Below are 20,840 nucleotides of genomic sequence, written 5' to 3' on the forward strand. Positions count from 1 at the left end.
GTTTCTTTTGGGGTCAACTGGAACGCCCTTAATTGACACTGGCCACTTCAGTGTCAAATATTTATTAAAATAGCCTCTAAAAATATCAATATCATTGCCTAAAAGATCATGAAATTGAAATTGAAAATATTTGGATAAATAATATTTATCCAAATAAATAAATATTTATCCAAATAGGCACTTCAACATTTCAACCTCATTGCTTAAAAGGTTATGAAATTAAACTATAGTCTTCTCTAAGTCAGTGGTTCGCATTCTTGCCAGAAGGGCAGGGACTGACAGTATTTTTTTTTTCTATAAAATTATCTAGTAACTGGTCAATATCTTTTGTGAAACTAATTCTAGCTTGAATGTACTTTTGTAAACAGGTTTGGCATTACACCTAGATAAGTTTGGGAATTCTTCCTTTGAAGAAATGAAATTATTAGGCACAATAGTGTTTGGGGAAACAGTGCTGGCCCGAAAGATGTATTGTATTTCAAAGATACGTTTATTTTCATTTTTGTATCAGGACAAAGAAAGACATTCAAGAGGTGCTCATATCCTTTGGAGGAACGAAAGACTGTTAGGGAATAAAAAGAGAAGCAGAGGGCAGGAAAGCCAAATGTATGTGTTACTCCGTGGTTTCCTTCCCTATTTCTTGGAATGTTCTCCTGGTCATTCTTCTCCTTTGTTTTCTTCTTCACCCAGGTCTCTGCCCAACTGTCACGTCCTCAGAGAGGCCCATCCAAAATAGACTTCTTGCCACTCCCAACACCCTTATTCTGTTTGCTTTTTTCATCACACTTATCTCCCTTGACCTTGCAATTGTCCGTGTACTTAATTGGCTTTATTGGTTCTCTCCTCCCCTACAATAATGGAACCCTATGAGAGCAGGGGCCTTGTTTCCTCCACTTTTCTGTCTCTAGTGTATGGCCATAGTAGGTGGCGGAAAATACTTATTGAATTAGTATCTCTAGCATAAATTCCTAAGAAGTGAAATTGCTGGGCCACGGAGTGTGTGTTTATAATTTTGAAAGGTGAGGCCAAGGAGTCCTCCAAAGTACTGATGGATACTTTTTCCCCGGCAGGTCAGTTACTTCCTTTCCCCCAAATACTGAATATCACCAAATATTTGGATCTTTTCTCTATTTGATTGATGAAAATGACATCTGATTTGTAGCTTTAATTTGCATTTCTAATTGTTAGGTGGCAATTTTTGTGTGTTTTTATAAGCCTATTGTGTACCTTTGAGTCTCTCAGTACGTGCCTTTGTTTGGGTCCTATTGTGCACATTTTCAAATACACAAAAGTAGGGAAGAGAATATAATGAACCTGGATGTATCCATCACGTCTTTTTAAACAGTTTGCCATGCGTTGCCAATCTTGAATCATTTGTCCCTCTTCCCTCCATTTCTTTGTAGGGTGGGGGACTAGAATGTTTTAAAACAAATGATTTTATTCGTAACTACTTCAGAGTATAACTTGGGAACTGGAACAAATAGAGACTTTTGAAATATATATAACCTCATTGCTATATTTATCAAAACTTTTTTATATTTATCAAAATTAACAATTTATTGCCTAGTACTAATTTAATGTAATATCCAATCTACATACACATTTCTCCAGTTGTCTCAGAAATGTCTTTAAAAGGTTTGTGTAAAAATCCTGTACATTTCTTAAATTTATTCCTAGTTGATCTTTTTTGTTGTTGAAAATAGGACCCTTTCTTATATTACATATTTTTATTATTGTACTTTACTAATTTTTATTTTATTTATTTATTAGAGAGAGAGGAGCACAAGTAGAGGGAGTGGTTGGCAGAGGGGGAGGAAGAAGCAGGCTTCCTGCCGAGCAGGGAGCCCCATGCGATGTGGGGCTTGATCCTAGGATCCTGGGATCATGACCTAAGCCCAAGGCAGATGCTTAGCCGACTGAGCCACCCAGGTGCCCCTGTACTTACTGATTTTTCAAGCAGGAACTTATGTCATCATATTGTTTCTAGTAGTTTTTGCAGTTGGTTCTCTTGGATTTTCAGGTATAATATCATATCAGTTACAAATAATAAGAATTTCATTCCATGTTTTTTACTTTTTATGTCTCTTGTTTCTCTTTTTTGGTTGCTTTGTATTTCCAGGACAAGATCAAATACTAAGTCAGAATGATAGTGGGTACGTTGTCTTGTTCCTTACTTCACTGAGAATGCTTTTAGTGTTTCTGCCACAGTAGTTATTTTACTAAGGGCTGTGTTGTTGCTCTTTGTTTTTTTAATCAAAAATGGTTGTTGAATTTTATTAAATACTGTTTTAGCATCTGTGAAATTATACAGATGTTCTTCCTTGACCTGTTCATATGAATAATAGTAACAGATTTTGTGTTATTGAATCATGGTCATATTATTGAATCATCAGTGAAAACTCTGTTAGTGTGTAGCCAGATTCTAGTAATATTTTACTGAGTCATTTTACATTGTGATTTGTGAAACCAGTTTGTAATTTTGTTTTTAATGTAATCTTTATCAAGTTGTTTTAGTGCTTTCCTTAGCTTTATTAAAAGCTTTCTCTGCTTTAGCCAGTTTAAATACTCTTGAAATGATCTGTTTCCTTAAATTTGGTGGAATTCCCCAGTAAAACTACCTAAGCTTGGTGCTTTTGGGGCGCCTGGGTGGCTCAGTTCTTAAACCTCTGCCTTCGGCTCAGGGCGTGATCCCAGCGTTCTGGGATCAAGCCCCACATCAGGCTTCTCCGCTAGGAGCCTGCTTCTTCCTCTCCCACTCCCCCTGCTTGTGTTCCCTCTCTTGCTGGCTGTCTCTCTATGTCAAATTAATAAATAAAATCTTTAAAAAAAAAAAAAAAAGCTTAGTGCTTTTTTAGATTTGCTATCATTTTCTGGTTTAGTTTTGGTGATTTATACATTCATAGAAAATCATCTGTTTTATCCAGCTTTTTCCTCTGTATCTGGGGCTGTTATCCCTGTCCTGTTCCCTGATTTTGTGTGCTTACGTTTTTTTCCTTTTTCCCCCTTTCATTTATTTATTTATTTATTTTTTAATAAAGAATTTTCTTTTTTTCTTTTTTTTTTCTTTTCTATTATATTATGTTAGTCACCATACAGTACATCCCTGGTTTCTGACGTAAAGTTTGATGATTCATTAGTTGCGTATAACACCCAGTGCACCATGCAATACGTGCCCTCCTTACTACCCATCACCAGTCTATCCCATTCCCCCAACCCCCTCCCCTCTGAAGCCCTCATTTGTTTCTCAGAGTCCATAGTCTCTCATGCTTCATTCCCCCTTCTGATTACCCCCCCTTTCTTTATCCCTTTCTTCCCCTACCGATCTTCCTAGTTCTTATGTTCCATAGATGAGAGAAATCATATGATAATTGTCTTTCTCTGCTTGACTTATTTCACTTAGCATTATCTCCTCCAGTGCCGTCCATGTTGCAGCAAACGTTGAGAATTCATTCTTTCTGATAGCTGAGTAATATTCCATTGTATATATGGACCACAACTTCTTAATCCAGTCATCTGTTGAAGGGCATCTCGGCTCCTTCCACAATTTAGCTATTGTGGACAATGCTGCTATGAACATTGGGGTGCATATGGCCCTTCTCTTCACTATGTCTGTATCTTTGGGGTAAATACCCAGTAGTGCAATGGCTGGATCATAGGGTTGCTCAATTTTTAACTTTTTAAGGGACCTTCACACTGTTTTCCAGAGTGGCTATACCAATTGCATTCCCACCAACAATGTAGGAGGGAACCCCTTTCTCTACATCCTCTTCAACCTTTGGTGTTTCTTTCCTTGTCCGTTTTTGCCATTCTAACTGGCACAAGGTGGTATCTCAGTGTGGTTTTGATTGGAATTTCCGTGATGGCTAATGATTTTGAACATTTTTTCATGTGTCTGTTAGCCATTTGTATGTCTTCATTGGAAAAGTGTTCATATCTTCTGCCGATTTTAGGATTTGTTTATTTTTTTCTCGTGTATTGAGTTTGAGAAGTTCTTTGTAGATTTTGGATACTAGTCTTTTATCTGTAGTGTCATTTGCAAATATCTTCTCCCGTTCCGTGGGCTGCCTCTTAGTTTTTTTGACTGTTTCCTTGGCTGTGCAGAAGGTTTTGATGTTGATGAAGTCCCACAAGTTCATTTTATCTTTTGTTTCTCTTGCCTTTGGAGATGTGTCATGAAAAAAGTTGCTGTGGCCGATGTCGTAGAGGTTGCTGCCTGTGGTCTCCTCTAGGATTTTGATGGATTCCTGTCTCACATCGAGGTCTTTTATCCATTTGGAGTTTATCTTTGTGTATGGTGTGAGAGAGTGGTCAAGGTTCATTCTTCTGCATGTAGCTGTCCAATTTTTCCCAGCACCATTTATTGAAGAGACTGTCTTTTTTTCCACTGGATGTTTTTTCCTGCTTTGTCAAAGATTATTTGCCCAAAGAGCCGAGGGTCCATTTCTGGGTTCTCTATTCAGTTCCATTGGTCTATGTGTCTTTTTTTGTGCCAATACCATGCTGTCTTTGTGATCACAGCTTTGTAGTACAGCTTGAAATCAGGCAACGTGATGCCCCCAGCTTTGTTTTCCTTTTCAAGAATTCCTTGGCGATTCGGGGCCTTTTCTGGTTCCATACAAATTTAAGGGCTGTTTGTTCCAGTTCTTTGAAAAATGTCATTGGTATTTTGATTGGGATAGCATGGAATGTGTAGATTGCTCTAGGTAGCATAGATATTTTAACGATGTTAATTCTTCCGTTCCATGAGCATGGAATATTTTTCCATCTTTTTGTGTCTTCTTCAATGTCTTTCAAGAGCGATTTGTAGTTTCTAGAATATAGATCCTTTACATCTCTGGTTCAGTTAATTCCGAGATAATGTATGATTTTTCATGCTATTGTAAATGGAATGGATTCCCTAATTTCTCTTTCTTCAGTCTCATTGTTCTTGTATAGAAATGCAACTGATTTCTGAGCATTGATTTTGTATCCCGCCACATTACTGAATTTCTCTATAAGTTCTAGTAGTTTGGGGGTGGAGTCTTTTGGGTTTTCCATATAGAGTATCATGTCATCTGCGAAGAGAGACAGTTTGACATCTTCTTTGCCGATTTGGAGACCTTTTATCCCTTTTTGTTGTCTGATTGCTGCTGCAAGGACTTTTAGTACTAAGTTGAAGAATAATAGTGAGAGTGGGCATCCTTGTCGTGTTCCTGACCTAAGGGAAAGGCTTCCAGCTTTTCCCCATTGAGAATGATATTCACTGTAGGCTTTTCATAGAATATGAAATTGAGGAATGTACCCTCTATTCCTACAGTCCGAAGGGTTTTAATCAGGAAAGGATGTTGTATTTTGTCAAATGCTTTTTCTGCATCAATTGAGAGGCTCATATGGTTCTTGACTCTTTTCTTGCTGATATGATCTATCACACTGATCGATTTGCGAATGTTGAACCACGCTTGCATCCCAGGGATGAATCCCACTTGGTCTTGATGGATAATCCTTTTAATGAACTGTTGCCTCCTATTAGCTAGGTAGGATCTTGTTGAGAATTTTGGCGTCCAAATTCATCAGGGATATCGGTCTGTAATTCTCCTTTTTGATGGGGTCTTTGCCTGGTTGGGGGATCAAGGTAATTCTGGCCTCATAGAATGACTTTGGTAGTTTTCCTTCTATTTCTATATTTTGAAACAGCTTCAGGAGAATAGGTATTATTTCTTATTTGAATGTTTGGTAGAATTCCCTGGGGATCCGTCAGGCCCTGGACTCATGTTTTTGGGGAGGTTTTTGATCACTGCCTCAATCTCTTCATAATTAATCGGTCTGTTTAAGTAACCAGTTTCTTCCTGTTTCAGTCTTGGTTGTTTATACGTTTCCAGGAAGGCATCCATTTCTCCCAGGTTGTTTAATTTATTGGCATAAAGCTGTTGATAAAAAGTTTCTAATGATCCTTCCTATTTCATTGGTGTAGGTTGTGATCTCTCCCTTTTCATTCATAATTTTATTAATTTGGGTCCTTTCTCTATTCTTTTGAATAAGTCTGGCCAGCGGCTTGTCGATCTTGTTGATTCAAAGAACCAGCTTCTAGTTCTGTTGATCTGCTCTGCTGTGCTCCTGGTTTCTAATTCATTGATCTCTGCTCTAATCTTGATCACCTGCCTTCTTGTGCGTGGGTTAGACCTGTTCCAGTTCCAGCTTCTTGAGGTGTGAATATAAAAACTGCATTTTAGATTTTTCTATTCTTTTGAGTGAGGCTTGGATGGCTATGTATTTCCCCCTTAGGACCACCTTTGCAGTGTCCCATAGGTTTTGGACCGATGTGTTTTCATTGTCGTTGGTCTCCATAAATTGCTTAAATTGATTTTTAATTTCCTGGTTTACCCAATCATTCCTGAGCAGGATGCTTCTTAGTTTCCAAGTGTTTGAGTTTCTTCCAAATTTTTCCTTGTGATTGAGTTCCATTCTCAAAGCATTGCGGTGTGAGAATATGCAGGGAATAATCTCAGTCTTTTGGTATCGGTTGAGACCTGTTTTGTGACCCAGTATGTGATCTATTCTGGAGAACGTTCCCTGTGCATTCGAAAAGAATGAGTATTCTGTTGTTCTGGGGTGTAGTGTTCTGTATATATCTATGAGGTCCATCTGGTCCATCTGGTCCGTTCAAAGTTCTTGGTTCTTTGTTGATTTTCTGCTTAGGTGATCTGTCTATTGCTGAGAGAGGAGTGTTGAGGTTCCCTACTATTAACGTATTATTATCTATATCTTCCCTACTATTAACGTATTATTATCTATATGTCTCTTTATTCTGGTTAAGAGTTGGCTTGTGTATCTAGCTGCTTCCCTGTTGGGAGCATAGATATTTATAATTGTCATATCCACTTGTTGGATACATCCTTTAAGAATAATATAGTGTCCTTCTGTATCTCTACCTACCGTCTTTAGTTTAAAATCTAATCTGTCAAGGTACAACACCCAGTGATGACAAAAATACTCAACAAAGTAAGATTAGAGGGAACGTACCCCAAAATAATAACAGTAACCATATATCTAAAACACACAGCTAACGTCATACTCAATGGTGAAAAACCAAAAGTTTTGCTTCTAAGATCAGAAAGAAGACAAGGATGTGCACTCCCAGCACTTTTGTTTAATATAGTACTGCAAGTCCTGACCTCAGCAGTCAGACCAGGAAAAGAAAGAAAAGGCATCTAAATTGGTAAGGGAGAAGTAAAACTGTCACTATTCGTGTATAGCACGATAGCACGATACTATATCTAGAAAACTCTAAGGACCCTACCAAAAAAAAAAAGTCACTAGAACTCATAAGTTCAGTAAAATTACAAGATGCAAAGTTAATACACAGATCTGTTCCATCTCTATGCACTACGAATGAAATAGCAGAAAGAGAAATTGAGAAAGAAATCCCATTTACAACTGCACCAACGATTAAACACACACACACACACACACACACACACACACACACTTGGGAATAAATTTAATGAAAGAGGCTTTAAGACCGGGACTCTGAAAACTATAAATACACTGATTTAAAGTCATGACACACACACAGAAAGTAAAGACATTCGATGTTTGTCGATTGGAAGAATTAATATTCTTAAAATGTCCATACTATCTAATCCACAGATTTAAGGCAATCCCTATCAAACACCAACAGCATTTTCCACCGAACCAGAACAGACCTAGAATCTGTATGGAATCGCAAAAAATCCTAAATATCCTGGAACATGGCTGGAAGTATCACAATTCCAAACTTTAATTTACGGTACAAACATGTAGTAATCAAAACAGTATGGTACTGGCACAAAAATAGACACACAGAGCGATAGGACAGAATAGGAAGCTCAGAAATAATTCCACAACTATATGGTCAATTAATCTTCAACAAAGGCCACAAAAGTATACAGTGGGGAAAATAAAGCCGCTTCAGCAGATGATCTTGGGGAAACTGGACAGCAACGTGCAGAAGAATGAAACTGGACCACTTTTTTTCCACCATAGACAAAAATTAACTCAAAAAGCTTAAGGACCTAAATATGAGACCTGAAACCATAAAAATTTTAGAAGAGAGCACAGATAATTTCTCTGACATCAGCTGTAACAACACTTTTCTAGATATGTGTATATGATCCTTTTAGTGTATTACTGAATTTGGTTTGCTAATATTTTGTTGAGGATTTTTGTAAGTGTATATTAGGAATATTGGCCTGTAATGTTTTTCTTGCAGAATCCTTGTCTGGATCAGGTATCAGAAGAATTCCAGTTTTATAAAATGAGTTTGGAAGAATTCCCTCCTCCTTTATTTTTTGGAAGAATTTGAGTATTAATTCCTTTTTGAATATTTTGTAGAATTCACCTGTGAAACCATCTAGTCCTGGAGTTTTGTTTTTTGGAGGTTTTCAATTACTGATTCAACCTGCTTACTAATAATCTGTTCAGATTTTCCATTTCATCAGGATTCAGTCTTAGCAAGTTGTATGTTTCTGGGAGTTTTATCAATTTCCCTTAGATTGTCCAATTTTTTGTATATAATTGTTCAGAGTAGTTTCTTATGATCTTTGGCATTTCTCTGGTATCACTCTTTCATTTTTTATATGAGTTCTGTCTCTCCCTCTCTCTCTCTCCTTGTTTTTGGGGGTGGGGGAAATCTAGGTAAAGGCTTGTCAATTTTATTTTCAGAGAATCAGTTCTTAGTTTCGTTGGTATACTCCATTATCCTTTTAGTCCCGCTTCATTTTTCCCTGCTCTAATCTTTGTTATTTCTTTCCTTCTAATAACTTTGGCCTGATGTGTTCTCTTTCCAGTGCCTTAAGGGGTAAAGTTAGGTTGTTTGTTTGAGACTCATCTAGTTTCTTGAGGTTTCATTTATTACTAGGCATATGTGGTGTTTTAAATCCATTTATGAAACAGAAATGAACACTACATTCAGTCATAAATTAAAACAAAACCTAAATATCTTTTGGGGCGCCTGGGTGGCACAGCGGTTGAGCATCTGCCTTCGGCTCAGGGCGTGATCCCGGCGTTATGGGATCGAGCCCCACATCAGGCTCTTCTGCTATGAGCCTGCTTCTTTCTCTCCCACTCCCCCTGCTTGTGTTCCCTCTCTCGCTGGCTGTCTCTATCTCTGTCGAATAAATAAAATAAAATCTTTAAAAAAAAAAAAAACCTAAATATCTTTAGAGTTCAGTAATTCATCTGTTGTGTATAACACTCAGTGCTCATCACAAAACCCAAATATATCATGAGGTTTCATGTGTCCTCACACTTTTCTTTAAGCTTCTAAAGCATATTGTAGAATTTTTTATAAATTGTAAATTTTCCGTATGAGATATGTGAGTTTGCCTGTATTTTTTTAATCCATTGCTTTTATTGAGTTTATGGAGATGACTATGACTAATTATCCACCCTTGTCTTTGTGCAAACAATGAAAACAATTAAAGCAGTGTTTCTCAAACTTTGGTGTGCATTAGAATTGCCTGGAAGACTTGTTGATGCCAAAGGTAAATCCCACTGGATTCTGATTCAATAGTTCTCTCGAGGGCTAGAGTATTTGCATTTCTGACAAATGTGTAGGTAATGCTGCTGGCTTTGGGGCCATCTTTTTGAGAACTGTGGAATTTGTCGAGCCTCTGGGACCTTAACTATCATCTAATAATTTTTTTTTATTTTTCATACACATCATAAATATACTTTAAACTATATTATAGGCAGCTTGTGTTGAAAACATAGTGCGTTAGTACTGTTAGAATCAGAAAGGCAGTTTCTATCTAACTGAATTCTGACTACGACAAGTAAAGGGTATGGAGTCACAGGGTCAGAAGAGTTAGTGAATAAAGGATATTTGGCTGTGTTCCTGGAATATAGATGCTCCTTCCAAGTGTTCTGTATTATGGTAGCAATTGAAAACAGCAATGTGGGAGCTCTGTGACCTTGGGCTCAAACCGTTTGGATTAAGCTTGGGATTCCTAATATTTCAATGAGGTTGAACTAGAGGACAGCAACTTTCAGCTACAACATGCAGCAGTGTTAACTACAGTGATTGTGTAGCACATGACATTCTCAGGACTTACAGCTGTGGTTTGTACCTTTGATCCCCTTCATTCAGTTTTCCCTCCCGTCACCCCGTGCCTCTGGTAACCATAAATCTGATCTCTTTTTCTATTTGTTTTTCTATTTGTTTTATGTTTTAGGGTCCACATATAAGTGAGATCATCTAGTATTTGTCTTTCTCTGCTGACTTATTTAGTATAATGTCCTCAAGGACCATCCGTGCGGTCTCAAATGACAGGATTTCCTTATTTTTATGGCTGAATAGTATTCCATTGGATATACAGACTACATTTTCTTTATCCATTACTCTGTTGATAGATACAGGTTGTTTCCATATCTTGGCTATTGTAAATAATGCTGCTATGAACATGGGGTGGCAATACCTCTTCAACAGGCTAACTTCTTTTTTTTCAACATGTTAATCTCATTTTGTTCAGCTATGTAACCAGAAGTGGAATTGCGGGATCCTTTGGTTATTTTATTTTTAATATTTGAAGAAAGTTCATAGGTTTTTCCATACTGGCTATGCCAATTTACATTCCCACCAACAGTGCACAGGAGTTCCCTTTTTTCTACATCTTCATCAACATTTGTTATCTTTTGTCATTTTGATAATAATTATTCTAACAAGAATGATATCTCGTTGTGGTTTTTGTGGTTTTGATTTGTATCTTCGTAAAGATTAGATGTTGAACACCTTTTTTTTTTTTTTTAAGATTTTATTTATTTATCTGACAGAGATAGAGACAGCCAGCGAGAGAGGGAACACAGGCAGGGGGAGTGGGAGAGGAAGAAGCAGGCTCATAGCAGAGGAGCCTGATGTGGGGCTCGATCCCATAACGCCGGGATCACGCCCTGAGCCGAAGGCAGACGCTTAACCACTGTGCCACCCAGGCGCCCCTGAACACCTTTTTTATGTGCTGGTTGTCCATTTGTCTTCTCTGGAGAAATGTCTATTTAGGTCCTTGGTCCTTTCTTTAGTTGGTTTCTTTTTTCTTTTCTTTATTTTTTTACTTTCTTTCTTTCTTTCTTTTTTTTACATACAACTGAGTTGTATGAGTTATGTATATATTTTAGGTATTAATTTCTCTTCAGATACATGATTTGCAAATATTTTCCCATTCCATATGTTGCATTTTCATTTTGTTGATTATTTCTTTCACTGTGAGGCTCTTGAGTGTAGTACCACTTTTTTTTTTTTTATTTTGTTGCTCGTGCTTTTGGTGTTATTTTTAAAATATACTTACCAAGACCAATGTCAAGTAGTTTATTCTCTATGTTTTCTTGTAGGAATTTTATGATTTCAGGTCTTCCCTGTAAGTCTTTTATCTATTTTGAGTAAATTTTTGTGGATGATGTAAGATAGGGGTCCAGTTTTGTTCTTTGACATGTGAATATCCACTTCTCCCAGCATCATTTACTGAAGAAGCTGTTTTATTTTTCTCCATTGAGAATGCCTCCCTTCTCAAAAACCGTATGTGTCTGGGTTTATTTCTGGGCTCTCTCTTGTGTTCATTAGTCTATGTGTTTGTTTTTATGCCACTACCATAAGATTTTGATTTACTATAGCTTTATAATACAGTTGAAATCAGGCAGTGTGATGCCTCCAGCTTTATTCTTCTTTCTAGAGATTGTTTCGGTTATCCAAAGTCTTTCATTGTTTCATTCAAATTTTAGGATTTTTTTTTCTTACTGCAAAAAAAGTCATTGGAATCTTGATAGGAAATTCATTGAGTCTATTGGTGGCTTGGGTAATTAACATTATTTCTTGCAATTCATAAACATGCAATACCATTCAATTCATTGGTGGGTTTCTTTTTTTGTATCTGTCATCAATGTCTTGTTTTCCGTGAAGAGACCTTTCACCTCCATGCTCAAGTTTATTTCTAAGTATTTTGTTGTTTTTCTCCCTAACATAAATGTTCTTTGTATCTTTTCCCTTATATCTTTTTCAGATAGTTTGTTGTTGGTGTATAGGAATGCTACTGCTAGGTGTACATTTATTTTCTATCCTACAACTTTACTGAATTCATTGATTAGACCTAACAGGGTTGTTTTTATAGTCTTTAGGATTTCTATATGTCACCTGCAAATAGAGACAGTTTTAACTTCTCCCTTCCCAATTTTTATGCCTATGATTTCTTTGTCTTGTCTGATGGTTCTGCTAGGACTTCGAGTACTGTATTGAATAGGAGTGTTGAGAGTGGGCACCCTTGTCTTGTTCCCCATCTTACATGACAAATTTTCAGTCTTTCACCAATGAGTGTGATGTTTGCCGTAGCTGTGGGTTTGCCGTATGTGGCCTTTATTGTGTTGAGGTACGTTTCTTCACGATCCAATTTGTTGAGGGTTTTTATCATGAATGCATGTTGTACTTTGTCAAATGCATGTCAAATGCTTTTTCTGTATCTATTGAGATATTCATATGATTTTTATCTTTCATTCTGTTAATGTGATGTGTCACACAGTGATTGATTTGCATATGTTGAACCATCCTTGCACCCCCTGGACAAATCCCAGTTGATCGTGGTATATGGTCCTTTAAGATGCTGCTGAATTCAGTCTGTTAATACTTAAAGAGAATTTTTTCATCTATATTCATCGGGGACACCAGTATATAATTTTCTTTTCTTGTAGTCTTTTTATTTGGTTTTGGTATCATGGTGATACTGGCCTCTTAAAATGTGTTTGTGTGTATTCCTCTTATGTTGATATTTTTGGAAGAGTTTAAGTAGTATAGGTGTTAATTCTTCCCTTACGGCAGGTCTAGTAGTGAGGAACTCATTTAGCTTTTCTTTGTTTGGAAAAGTCTTTATCTCTCCTTTATTTCTGAAGGACAGCTTTTCCAAATAAAGCATTCTTGGCTGACAGGTTTTTTTCCAAGTGGAGATGTTTTGACCTGGAAGTTTCATTGAAGAAAGGTGACCGTGATCTTGCTGCCCTAGGCCAGAGTTTTCTGCACAGCCGTATTTCCTCTGACCCTCTAAGGAGGCATGGAAATCTGCCAGGGAACAAAGCCACACAGACAACCTCCTCACGTTAAACCCAACCCCCTGACAAGGGGTGGTGAAAGGCCAACCAGGCAGAGCAGCCTGAACAGCCAAGCAGCAGGCCCCTCCCCCAGAAGACAGACCGGAAGAACAGGTAAGTGACACGCTTATTTCCTACAGGACTGCAAAACTCCACAACATGGGTGAACTTTTACATTAAGTGCATTCATAAAAATGCAAGCTTTGACTCCACTTTTGGGACCTACCCAAAGTAGATTCATAAAGACAGAAAGTAGAATGGTGTTGCCAAGGGCTGGAATGAGGCAGTAATGGTAAGTTTCTGATTCATGGTGTAGAGTTTTAGTTTCACAAGATGAAATGAGATGTGAAGTTGGGTTAGACGGAGGTTGTAGAAAGGGTATTAATGCATTTAATACATTTAAAATGTATTCCATGAACTTAATGTACTTAATGAAATATAAACCTATAAATGGTAGATTTGTAGACGGTAGATGGTAGATTTTTGATTATGTGTATTGTATGTCAATAAAAATATTTTTTCTTTAAAAACTGCAAATACAGAGAAATGAACACAGGACAATTTAGTCTTGCCATTTTGGTGCTGCTATTTTGTCTCACCCATTTTCCTGGAGACAACTTTGATCCAACAAAATGTTCTCATTCTGTGCCCACTTAAAAGCTTAAAATCAGAATTTTCCAAAACATGAAAATTTTTTCAAAACGGTATTTTCAGAGTTAATTTAATAAGACATTTTATTCCTTGATCAATTTTTAAAAATGTAGCACAATTTAAAATTCTATTTTATCTACTTTAACTTTAATTCACTGATTTTAAAAATCAGAATCAATTTTTTATGCAAATGGCTTGGATTTTTTATCCATATCATAGTCTACTGACTGTGGGTTCTGCTGTTTTACATTTTGCTTATGTGTCATTATTTTTACCAAGTCAACTTTCCTGATGCCCATTATGAATATTAAAATATTTTTTGCCCAGTTTTATTGATATAATTGATCACTGTATATAATTGACACACTGTGTATGTGTAAGCTATTATGTGATAAGAACTCTCAGAATTTACTCTCTTAACACCTCTCAAACCATAGAGCGGTATCAACGGCAGTCATCATGTTGTACTGTAAATCCCTGTTATTTATCTTAAAACTGGAAGTTTGTACCTTTTCACCATTCACTCAATCCCTGCCCCCACCCTCCCCTCTGTTTCTTGTTACTTTAATCTGATCTGTTCTTCTGAATTAGTTTTCCGCCTTTTCTTTTCTTTGTTTTAGATTCCACATAAAAGGGGAAAATGTCTATGTATCTATCATCTATATAGTATCTATCTCCCTATATATATCTATACCTACACATATGTAGTGTTTGCCTTTCTCTGTCTCACTTGTTTCACTTGGCATCATGCCTCTAAGTCCAAAACTGTTATCACACTTAGCAGGATTTCCTTTTCTTATGGCTGATTAATATTCCATTATGTAGGTAACACTTCTTTATCCATTCACCACTAATGGGCACTGATGTTTTCCTTGTCTCAGCTATGGTAAATAAAGCTTCTTGCACATGGAAGTGCAGGTATTTCTTAGACATATTCCTTTGTTTTCTATGGAATGTTCCCAGACGTGGAGCTGCTGCACATACCGTGGTTCTGTGTTCAGTGTGTTGAGGACGCTCCATACTGTTTTGCACAGTGCCGGCGCCAGTGCGCATAGGCTCCTTTGCTCCACATCCTCACCAGCATTTGTTGTCTCTTGTCGTTGTTATGACAGCTGCTCCAATTGATGTGATAGGTCATTGCGCTTTGGGCTTGCGCATACCTGCTTATCATTTGTTTATGTTCTCTGGGAAAGTGCCAGAGCACTGAACACTGTCTCTGGGGTCCAGGGGCAAGACCAGTCTCCATTAGACCTTCAGGGTCCTCATTTGGACATACAAGGGTGGGTGCAGAATCACTCTTCTGGCTGAGGTGAGGGTGCTGGAATAGTAAAGAGGACACCATGGGAGTGGACAGAAAAAGGAGAAAAGGGAGGTTTCTGTGGTCCCTTATTCTGCTCTTGGAGCCTGGAGATCCTGCTCCTTTGCCACTCTGACTCTGGAAAGCCACTGCCTTGAGGACACCCAGATAAAAGCACCCCTTTCTTTGGTGGTGTGCCTGCCTGGGGCTGTACCACTAGAGACAGAGAACGTGATGCAGGGTGCTTCCTTGTCCATGGTGCCTCATCAGTTCTGCTGGAGATACTGGAGAAGGAAGAGTCAGGCAGAGGCCATTGTGGTTGTCCCCTTGCCCAGAAACAGCTCGAAACTTTTAGTTGCGCTTCTCCCTACAGTCTAGCTTGTTAAAAGGGGAGGTGGGCTCCAAGATCTTCTCAGTTATTCATTCAGTAACTATACACTAAGCACTCCCCTATGCCAGGTACCTTGGTGGACCCATGAGGAGAGCTGAAAATACCAAGAGCTCCCTGCTTTTAGGGGCTCACAGTCTAGAGATGGACAAAGCACAAACCAAAGACGTGAAAGAAAAGAGCAAGTGCTATATACGACGACTGAAGTATGTAATGAAGGAAGGCTGGGAAGTCATTGGATAGGAAAATATGAAAGGCCTCACTGAGGGTGACATTGCTGAAAACAGATTGACAAAAGGGAGCTAGACCTGCACAAGTCTGTGTGCGGTGTGTCAGAAAGAAGGGACCGCTGTTGCAGACACTCACTAACAGAGCTGGTTTGGCCAGAGGAGGTGAAAAAGGCAGCCCCCGTGGCTGGAGGGACACTAGGAGGAGAGCAGAGGGGAGGGAGGAAGGCAGGGAGAGGTGCTGAGGCCTGGGAGACTGTTACTTATCTATTGTTCCTATGTTACTGCCTTGCCCCAGTAGCCTGAATCTTAAAATGTATATATTTAATTTCTCACAGTTTTTGTGGGTGAGGAGTCCAGGCACAAATAAGCATAGTTCCCCAGGCTCAAGGTGTGGCAGAGGCTGCAGCAGTGACTGAGGCTAGACTGGCAGAGGATTTTCTCCCAAGTTGGCTCACATGATTCGGGAAGCTGTTTGGACTCAGAATCTGAGTTCCTTTGTGTCTTCTGGCCTTGGCACAGGCCAAGTTCTCTGCCATGTGTGCTTCTACACATGGCAGCTCAAAATATCTGTGCTCGATTTTTGGTTCAGAGATCAAGAAGAAAAAGGGAAAGGGAGTGAGACGCAGAACACAAGAAAAGTAACTAGGAAGTTAGAAACTCTTTGCAATTGAAACTTAGACATCACATTTCATCGCATTGGCTGCATCCTATTGGTCAGAAGCCAGTAACTAACCACCTAATGGGTAGAGAGTGATGCCTATACCACAAGTCTGGATCGGTGGGAGCCACTGTGAAGGCTGTTCCGCTCATAGACAAAAATGAGGCAACTGGGGCGCCTGGGTAGCGCAGTCCTTAAGCGTCTGTCTTCGGCTCAGGGCGTGATCCTGGCGTTATGGGATCGAGCCCCACATCAGGCTCCTCCGCTAAGAGCCTGCTTCTTCCTCTCCCACTCCCCCTGCTTGTGTTCCCTCTCTCGCTGGCCGTCTCTCTCTGTCAAATAAATAAATAAAATCTTTTTTAAAAATTTTAAAAAAATGAGGAACTGGGTCTCATTCTAAATATAATGGGAAACAATTGAACAGTTTAACTACAGAGGACAGCAATATCTGCTTCTTCGTTCATTTCCACCCCATCATAGTGCCCACATTTACACAAGGCCAAGTGGGAAAGTGTTCCAATATTACATTGTTGGAACCCAGGCCTCTGTTGAGCGGCCCTCCATGCCAAGTCCCACCCCTTCTTGTAATTCTTCCATCCTGAAAATTGTGCTTCAGATACACAGGGGACCACCCCACCCATGTTACATTATCCACATACACCTGATGATGTCCCAAGAAGTGGATTCTAGCCTGATCCCCACTAAGCAGCTTGGGAAAGTGGGGAATATGTGAGAGACACAATGATTTAGGACTCAGAACTGGGAAAACAAAGAAAAAAGGTCTGAATTCAGCTCTGTCTCCTGAAACCTCAGACCCTGGTTACATTTCCAGAGAGTGGTGGCTATGGCATTTTTGGCTCATAGTGTACAGTTAAGGAGATGACATGGGGGAGAAAAGTAAACAGTTCGTTGCCAAGAGACGGCAGAGGCCAAGGTACTGGAATCTTGAAGAAGCGACCTCACTTCCTTGGTGATAGGCCCCAATTGAACTTAGAACTCTGGTAACCAGGCACATCCATTCAAAGAAAGCCTGCTTTCCAGCTCACTTGACTCGAGACGTTCAAGAGAACAAGATGTTCTGTTGCTGTATTCCTACTTTCAGGGGCTTTGGCCCAGAAAGTCCAGAGAGAAAGACTTTCACATCATTGTAGTCGTCGTCTCAGCCCGCTTTTCCGAGCCCTCTGGACATGTGGCAGGAGACACCAACAGGTAACACAGGGCAGCTCAGAGCAGCCCACTGGAGAGCAGGCAACAACAGTGATCCTACTTCAGCAGGCCCACACCTCTTGCCCCTCACTAAGTGTGTGTGTGTATGTGTATGTGTGTGTAGAGGAGGGGGCAGAGGAAGGATGCCCTTCCTGGGCAGAAGCAAGCTGCCAGGTGTTGGAACCTGGCCCATCTTTCATGTTCACACCCCAGGTCATAGCAGGCAGGATGAGAAGCTGAGTGCTGGGGACCAAGCTCAACCACCTGTATGTTAATCATGAGCCCTAGGGTTTCATCTGGCTTCCTCTTTGTTGGATGTCTTTTCTGCTGCTTCTCTTAGCCTTAACTGGAGAACACGATTTCTAATGGGGGTGGCCCCTTGTGGCAATGTCCCGTGAGGCCACTAATGTCTCTTGGCCCCATATATATGGGGCACTGCATTTTCGGAGCTGCACCCAGGAGATCATTGATGAGCTGGTCTGTGACTTTAACTATTCCAACTCCCTAGACAAGTGTCAGGTGCACCAGACCACCCAGGATCAGTGCTGCCTGAGGTGAGAATGGGAAGAGGGTTCTCCACACCCAGGGCCCCCACACAAATATGGGGACAGACCTAGGGCCCTCCTATAGTGTTTCCACATGAGTGTCCCTCAGGCCCAACCACAAAGTAATCCCAACATCTACACCTCCACCACCAGCTATGGGATAAGGTAGGAAGACTCTTCACATATATGGGAATGGTAGAGAATATAATTAATGTTTTTTTGCAGTTTAGGGGCGTAGGTTATTTTGTTTTGTTGTGTTTTATCTTACTTTTCCCGAAGCCATGAGTGTCTTTGTACTGTTTTTATTATTTTCCCTACTCACCCAGGTATCCTGTGTAGAACCCAGCTCCACTGTCCTTGGAGAACTTGTCTAAGGCCTTATAAATCCTCACACTAAATAGGGTGATTGAACATAAAAGGAATGGTGGGATGAAGTCATTCTATATGTTTCTCTATAACGCGTCATTTCTCAGAGTACATCAAATCATTGTAGGTCCACCAGGTCACAAGCTGTGTCCTTATATGTCTTTTTGGACCTCCGTAAAGGAGGTCGTCAGCCACAGTAATTCAGCCTTTCAAGGCTGGTGGAACTTGACATGATTCAATTCTGTTGCCATTTCAGCAATGCTGCAAGGAACACTTAAGTGTCTTAACAAACTTTTTTTAGCTGCTAGATCTGCCAGAACATAGAACCACAGATTGGGTGGAAGGCCTCTGATGCCTCCTGGCCCAGGTAGCTGGCTCTATCTTTTCAGAGTTCCACCCAGGACATCTTTGATGAGCTGCTCCAAGGGTTCAGCTACTTCATCTCCTTTGACAAGCAGCAGGTGCATCAGGCCACCAACAACATCCAGTGCTGGTCTGGGGTGAGAATGGGTCCAAATTCATGTCCTATCTCAGGACCCACAGATGATCAGGGCAAGGCCAGAACCCACACTAGAAACAATTGGCTCCCCTGTGGCCTGCCAAGGAGGGTGGTTTCCCCTGAACCTTTCTCCCCATGTCAGGAACAGACCAGGCCTCATCAGCATGGGAGGAATGCCATGCATTCCATGCTCTGGACAGTTCTCAGGCCCAACGTCTATGATCTCAAGCAGCGTTGGAGATGCTAAGCTTCTGCTTTCTCCTGTCTGCAGTAGGGATGTTTACCGATGACTTAAAGGCATAGAGTTCTTAATAAAGGCTATTAAAAGAGAGAAATGCTATTGTTGCTCAACTAACAAAATGGGTTAAAGGGAACAATGGTTTATCATTTCACCCCTAAAGCCAATTGCACCTTTAAGCCTAGAGCCCTTTTCTGGGCGGGCCTTCAAGTCCCTTTTCTTGCACAAGTTCCCGAAGCGTTGGGAGTCTCTGGTCTGAACGCCAGACCCTGATCTTCCTGGTGGTTCATGGAGTTGAAGCTGAGTACACTGCGCTCCCCCCCCCCCCCTGTCTTTCTGGTGGGGAAAAAGAATTAATCCTGTCCCTGGACGAGGCCTGCACGATGCTGATGCTCAGAGAAGGCACAGTGGAGCATTTCGTACGCTCCCTGGTACCATTCTTCCCAGATATAAACATATCAAATATCACAATTTTCTGCATAATACCATGTGTTCACTTCACCCCAACAGGTCCTGGGCCAGCAGTTCAACAGGTGAATGCCCACCCCAGGCACAGCACAGGAGTGAGACTCCCACCTACTAGCTGTATGTCTTGGGAATGTCACTGTACCTCTCTGAGCTTCACTTTCCTCTTCTGAAAAATGGGGTGGTAAGAGGCTGAATCTCATAGGGTTACTGTAGGAAATCATGGGAGAAAACACGGCACGGGCTTATCTGGGGCCTGGCTCTGTAGAAAAGGCTGCTGAACATGCTGGGCATCTTCATGTTTAGTAGTTCTCGCTCTCCAGTGAAGAAGCTCTCAACCTCAACCCTCACAGGCCTGTGGCCCTTCTGGGTTTACAAAAGCAAATGGAAAGCTCATAGTTTTCCTGTTTGCAAAGGACTTCTGAGATTCCATCTAGTTGGTCCTGGCACTGGTCCTTTATGTGACCAGATTAGGGAGTCACTGGGGGCAGGCAGAGCCGCCCAAGGTCCACTCAGTATTTGGAAAGTACTGGTTAGGAGTCATTCATTCAATAATATGTATTAGGCATGTAGTAATGCAGGCACTTTCCAGTCACTAAGATAACTCAGTCGACAAAGTAGATACAATGTCTGGGTCTCAATTTTAGTCAGAGGGTCAGATAGTCACTCTACACATCATAAGCACCCATGTCCATAGTTCATTAGATGTGACATCTTCATGGCCTACTCTAGGTGTGAATAGATCCACCCGTGTTTGTACCATTATGATGGACTATAACAAGTAAAAACACGGTCTTTGGGTCCAGAAGGAAAGACTGCTGCCTCCACAGAGCAGGGTGGGAGATACAGGGGTTGTGGCTGGGGAGGGACTTTCAGAGCCATAGATCTCACAGATCTCTTGGTTTCCATGGGAGGGCTGAATTTGGGGGGCTTCCTGAAGAAGCAAATGAGTCAAAAAGAGCTATGGATGGGCCTTCAAGCCCTCTGGGAAGCAGAGCACAATCTGGGCTGAGCTGGTGCCTAAAACATCCACCCCTTTGATGGTCTCATCTTGCTCTGCCTGCCCCTTTCCGTATCCACCTCTGCTGACCACAACTGGGGCCAATAATAGAAGCTGTGGTGAGCAGACCACTCACAAATCTGCCTCAAACTTAAGCCCTGATACTGGTCTGCATGGAAGACGGAGTAGACTAGACCTATGGCCGTGAAGAGTGTAA

The 20,840-nt window shown here is 40.4% G+C and overlaps 1 protein-coding gene across 45 annotated transcripts in view; it reads left to right on the plus strand.

Moving 5' to 3' along the window:
• LOC125282011 (ral guanine nucleotide dissociation stimulator-like) overlaps window positions 1–20,840 on the plus strand; it is a 460,718-nt gene that overhangs the window by 74,122 nt on the left and 365,756 nt on the right. For 18 of the 45 annotated variants that reach the window (XM_057312945.1, XM_057312946.1, XM_057312947.1 and 15 more), the window contains one exon: window positions 12,922–13,194. The exons of 6 other annotated variants lie outside the window; for them this stretch is intronic. In XM_057312945.1, the coding sequence (XP_057168928.1) occupies window positions 13,044–13,194 (151 nt within the window). In that variant the 5' untranslated portion in view covers window positions 12,922–13,043. Of the gene's footprint in view, window positions 1–12,921; window positions 20,837–20,840 lie in introns of all 45 variants that reach the window. 21 more of the 45 variants (XR_008959588.1, XR_007189105.2, XR_008959597.1 and 18 more) reach the window with 5 other exon arrangements.

Source organism: Ursus arctos, unplaced genomic scaffold (assembly GCF_023065955.2).
Source record: "Ursus arctos isolate Adak ecotype North America unplaced genomic scaffold, UrsArc2.0 scaffold_16, whole genome shotgun sequence".
NCBI classification, from domain to species: Eukaryota; Metazoa; Chordata; class Mammalia; order Carnivora; family Ursidae; genus Ursus; species Ursus arctos.